The sequence below is a fragment of the Mauremys reevesii genome, unplaced genomic scaffold (assembly GCF_016161935.1).
Source record: "Mauremys reevesii isolate NIE-2019 unplaced genomic scaffold, ASM1616193v1 Contig42, whole genome shotgun sequence".
NCBI lineage: Eukaryota > Metazoa > Chordata > Testudines > Geoemydidae > Mauremys > Mauremys reevesii.
In genome coordinates, this window is record NW_024100854.1 from 199,832 (window position 1) to 205,896 (window position 6,065).

The 6,065-nt window shown below is 39.2% G+C and overlaps 1 protein-coding gene across 1 annotated transcript; it reads right to left on the reverse strand.

Annotated features, from left to right (window-relative positions):
- Nucleotides 1-348: 348 nt before the first annotated feature.
- On the reverse strand, nucleotides 349-1,296 carry LOC120394208 (olfactory receptor 52E4-like). The gene has a single exon (XM_039518440.1). It carries the CDS (start codon nucleotides 1,294-1,296, stop codon nucleotides 349-351), a length of 948 nt encoding a protein of 315 aa, XP_039374374.1.
- Between the last annotated feature and the right edge of the window lie 4,769 nt (nucleotides 1,297-6,065).

Sequence of the window (6,065 nt, forward strand, 5' to 3'; positions counted from 1 at the left end):
GAGAACACATTGGTTTTAGAGATGACTGGGTCGCAGCTGAGAAGGCAGGGAGGAGACAGAAGCAAGTGACTGGGGCAGGACCTTGGGGAGAAGACACACGGTCAAGGCTTGACAAAAGAGATGGGGCAAAATTGCAATTCCAGGGATCCAACTACCAGCAATTAGAAAGGTGGCAACCCAGTCTAGTGTACATAGATAGGCTCTCCAGTTCATCACATTAACACAGCACAGTAAGGACAGGAAAAGGTTTAATGTCTCTCTGTCTGTCCAGTAAGTGATTCAGGGAGAAGCCACCACACCATGGACCAACCTGCTTAATTTATGAGCCAGAGCACAAGGAGAAAACATTTAGGCCCCCTTATGAGTAAAGAGCTGGAGCAGCCTGCCCCGGATCTGCTTGGTCCTCACCCCATAAATGATGGGGTGTATCATGGGGGGCACCAGCTGGTACACACTGGTAATAAGAATGAGGAAATGTAGCGGCACATTATGGCCAAACCGCTGAATGAGAGAAGAGAATAAATCTGGGATGTACAAAGCTGAGATGGCACAAAGATGAGAGATGCAGGTCCCAAAAGTTTTGAGCCGGGCATCCTTTGTGGGGAGGCGGAAGATGGCCCGGAGGATCAGAGTATAGGACACGGCGATAAAAAACACATCCATTCCGATCGCAGAGAGAAGATCAAACAATCCATAGTAACTATTGACGCGGATGTCAGCGCAGGCCAGCTTCACCACGGCCATATGCCCACAATAGAAGTGGGGGATGACATTGGTTCTGCAATATGGCCACTGCCTCACTAGGAAGGGATAGGGTAATGCGAGTATGCCACTGCGCAGCATCACAGCCAGGCCTATCTTGGCCACAACAGAGTTTGTCAGGATGGTAGAATGTCTCAGAGGATTGCAGATCGCCATGTAGCGATCAAAAGCCATGGCCACGAGGATTCCAGACTCCATCCCTGAGAAGCAGTTAACGAAGTACATCTGGGTGAGGCAGGCACTGAAACTGATCTCCCTGGAATTGAACCAGAAGATGCTCAGCATTTTCGGTATGGTGGATGTGGACATGACCAGGTCGGTGACGGCCAGCATGCAGAGGAAATAGAACATAGGCCCATGGAGGCTTGGCTCCCTCTTCACAATGAACAGGATAGTGAAGTTCCCCAACACGGCTATGGCGTACACAGCACAGAAGGGAATGGAGATCCAGACATGGGCTGCCTCTAGGCCAGGAATGCCCAGCAGGATGAAGGTGGAGGGGTTGGTGAAGAAAGTTGTGTTAGAATCTGACATGGCGTAGGGAAGAAAGTTTCAAACTCTGAGGCTTAAGGGTGTCTTCTGCATTTAGCGTATGCTCCCCATACTTTCTATGTGTTTCCAGTAGAAATGCCTGAATGGAGAGACAACGTTAATATGAGACTGTGCATGCAATACCGGAAGCTGTTTTCTTGGGATAAGAAGATTGATCTCTCTTCACACACTGAAAAATTTACATTTTCATTATTCAGAGAGAATAACTATGAACAATGACCCTACTAAATCCAATTCCATATTTTGTTGTGTTCCCTGAATTAATAATTCCTACACTTTTTTGCAGGGGGAAGCTTAAGAGGCACGAGCAGGAAACACAAGTGTGGATAATGCTTATCCATCATTGTGGCTTAATGCAATGAGAGCCAGGATAGGGAGTCCCCCATTTATCCACTTGCTCAAAGTCTGAGAGGGGGAAAAATAAACTTTTACAAGGACATGTGCTGAGAGAAACATCCCAACTAGAACATATCTCAGGAGAAAGACCTGGATGCCATTGACAGCAGCTCAGGAGAATCACCTACTCATTCACAGAAGTGGACAAAACAAAACAATGTTCAGATCATTAAGATATGGGATGGAGCATAACATGTTTGGGAATGTGCTCAGTTTCAGTCACCCAGTCTCTATTAAGGATAGAAACGTCTGGGACACTTTATTTTTCAAAAGGGACAAAGATGAGGCATATGATATAGGAGAGGAAAATAAAAAATATGAAACTGAATTACATTCAAATGGACAGTTCCCAACCAATACTATCTATAGACACTTAGAACTCCAAGAGGACTAATTCCCCAAAGCTGACAAAAATTGTCATCAAAACTGACTGGGAGGAAAAATTTAGGCAGAAAAAATATGAAAGAATATTGGTATTTCTTTGATTACACCTCATTAGATAGTGGAAAACTCATGATTCCAGTCAACAAAGTGAAAAACTTTGGATGAAAACTCAGTTTCATGGTAAAGTGAAGGCAGCAATTAGGGAGAGGGAAGAAATATGTAACAAAGAGGAAAAAGGGAAAATAGCTGGCCAAGAATAGAAATCGGAAGTTAAGAAAATTGATAAAGAAAGTTAAGACATCTGGGAAAACTCCATGTGTGGCATTGCTATGAATCACATAAAGGAGGTTATTAATTATATTAAGAATAAAAAATTAAATCCTAGGAAGGATTTATGTCAATTCTTGTGTTATATATAAAGTATTAAAAAATAAAGGGAAAGGGTTTGATATATATATATAAATAAAACCCTTTCCTCTTATTTCTTAACCTTGTCAATTTATTTCTTAAACTTGTAAATTCTTATATATATATTCTTATATATATACAAGAATTTACAAGTTTATTTTAAACTTGTAAATTCTTATATATAAATTCTTATATATATATATATATATATAAGAATTTACAAGTTTAAGAAATAAATTGACAAGGTTAAGAAATAAGAGGAAAGGGTTTTATTTATATATATATATCAAACCCTTTCCCTTTATTTTTTAATACTTTATATATAACACAAGAATTGACATAAATCCTTTCTAGGATTCTATATATATATAACACTTTCCCTTTATTTTTAATGCTTTATATATAACACAGGAATTGTATATATATAAGAATTGACAAGGTTAAGAAACAATGGAAAAGCTGGTATGGGATCAGTTAAAAAAAAAGTCTAGAAATATAAGTAATGCCAGTCACCAATTTAAACAGATTTTTGCAAATAAACCTTATTTCATTCTTTTATAAAAGTACACATTGGCTGACCAAGGGAACAGTGCTGATGAAATGAACCTTGATTTCTCAGAGGCATTTGATTTAGTAGTGGAAAACACTGAGTTGGTGAGTTGGAGCAGGGGGAAGGATTTTACCTCTGCAAGTGGAATTGGTGAAGTAAACTGCATCCAGTTCTGGGGTCCACATATGAAAAAAGATGTTGAAAACTTGGAGACGGTGCAGAAAAGAGCCACAAAAATGATTGGAGGATCATTAGACTTGAGAAAAAGGTGGATCATTAGATTTGAATGGGTATATCTCTTTAACTTATAAAAAAGATTATCAAGTGGAGACTTTCATGGGGAGAAAATTATGGGTAATAATGGGCTCTATAATCTAGCAGACAAAGGCTGAACAAGACCAAAGGGCTGGAAGCTGAAGCCAGGCAAATTCCAGCTCGAAATTGGGGCCAAATATTTAGCAGTGAGGGTGTTTAACCATTGTTTGTTTCGGTTTCCACCAAGATGGTTGGTGGTGTTTGGACACCTGAAATAGAGAATGCCTGTGAAAATGGGGTAGAATCATCTAGTAAAATAAGGAAAGAACAAGGTAAAAGTTACTTGGACAAGTTAGATGTCTTCAAGTCACCAGGGCCTGACGAAATACATCCTATAGTACTCTGAAGGAACTGAGTGAGGAGGGATCTGAGCCATTAGTTACTATCTTTGAAAAGTGATGGGAGACAGGGGAGATTCCAGAAGACTGGAAAAGAGCACATATAGTGTCTATCTATAAAGAGGGAAATAAGGGAAACCCAGGCTATTACAGACCAGTAAGCTTAACTTTTGTACCAGGGAAGATAATGGAGCAAATAATCATGCAGTCAATTTGCAAACATCTAGAAGATAATAAAGTGATAAGTGATAGTCAGCATGGATTCAACAAGCCCTGTGGATGTAGGGAAGCAGTAGCTGTGGCATATATAGACATTAGTACAGCTTTCGATACAGTCTTGCATGATCTTCTCATTCATGAACTAGTGAAATACAACCTAGATGGAGCTACTATAAGGTGTGAGCATAAACTGGTTAAAAAAAATGCTCCCAGAGAGTAGTTATCAATGGCAAACAGTCAGGCTCAAAGGGCCATAACAAGTGGGGTTCTGCAGGGACCAGTTCTGGGTCCGGTTCTTTTCAATGTCTTCAGCAATGATTCAGATCATGGCATAGAGTGTAACCTTGTTAAATTTGCAGATGATAGTAAGTTGAGAGGGGTTGCAAGTCTTTAGAGAATCAGATAAACATTCAAACTGATCTGGAAAAACTGGAGAATAGGATGATTAATGGTCTTGAAAACACGATCTCTGAGGAAAGACTGGAAGATCTAGGTTTGTTTAGTCTGAATAAGAGAAGACTGAGGCGATAAATGATAAGAGTTTTAAAGTTTGTTACAAGGAGGGAGAAAAAGTGTTCTCCTTAACCTGTGAAGAGAAGACAAAAAGCAATGGACTTAAATTGCAGCAAGGGTGGTTTAGATTGGACATTAGGAAAAATATTTCAAAAAAGGCAAATACTATGTTGTGTTATATTGGCAGAAGTATAACATGCAAGTCATAGTACATGATAATATTCCTCTACTAGGTGTGGGATAGGTGTCAATTGGAGAAATGTGTCAAATTTTGCTCACCAAGGTATAGAAAGGATGTAGAGAATCTGGAAAGCATCCATAGGCAAGTAACAAATGTTATGCAAGGGATGGAATGCAAACTGTATGAGCAACCCTAAGAAACCAAGATGTTTACTTGGAAAAGAGGAGATTACTGGGGGACAGGATAGTGGTCTTCAAATACTTGAAAGGCTGCCATAAAAAGGTGGAGGAAAGTTTTTCTGTTTTACCACAGAGGGGCAGGACAAGAGGCAATGGGTTAAAATTCCAGCATAGCAGATTTAAATTAAATTTCAGAAAAATCTTTCTAACTTTAACTACAGGAGGCAAATAGAACAGACTCCCAGGGAAGTCATGGAAGCACCTTCTGTGGAGTTTTTCCAAGAGAAAATAAATTCTTCATCTTGTCAGGGGATAGATTAGCTGTCCTTTGCGTTCCCTTATAACGCTATGGTTCTATCATTCTATGATGTAAAATCCTAGTGTTTTACAGGGGATCAGACTGGATGATCACATGGTCCCTTCTGATATTAAACCCTATGGATCTATTGATAAAGAAAGTAGATCAGGCATTTATATTTAATGTGTCTCATAACATGAACAAGGGAACATTTAATTAAATTGAAAGTCTGAACATATAACATTGAGAAAAGGTAATTGCTACCATAATTCCTATTTGGCCTGTAGAATTCCTTGCTACCACCATTATTGGAGCAAAGAGCATAGAAGAATGGGATTCACATTATATAAGACCATATATATGGTTTTCAAGACCATATAATATATAAGTGGGGTTCTGCAGGGACCAGTTCTGGGTCCGGTTCTTTTCAATGACTAAGGGTCTTGAAAACAAAACCTATGAGGGAAGACTGGAATGTCTAGGTTTGTTTAGTTTGAATAAGAGAAGACTGAGGGGGGAAAGTATAACCGTTTTCAAATACCTAAAAGGTTGTTACAAGGAGGGAGAAAAAGTGTTCTCCTTAGCCTCTGAAGGGAAGACAAGAAGCGATGGACTTAAATTGCAGCAAGGGTGGTTTAGGTTTGACATTAGGAAAAATGTTTCAAAAAAGGCAAATACTATGTTTTGTTATATTGGCAGAAGTATAACATGCAAGTCATGGTACAGGATAGTATTCCTCTACTCCGTGTGGGATAGGTGTCAATTGGAGAAATGTGTCAAATTTTGCTCACCAAGGTATAGAAAGGATGTAGAGAATCTGAAAAGGATCCATAGACAAGTAACAAATGTTATGCAAGGGATGGAATGCAAACTGTATGAGCAAACCTAAGAAACTAGGATGTTTGCTTGGAAAAGAGATTACTTGGGGACATGATAGTGGTCTTCAAACACTTGAAAGGCTGCCATAAAA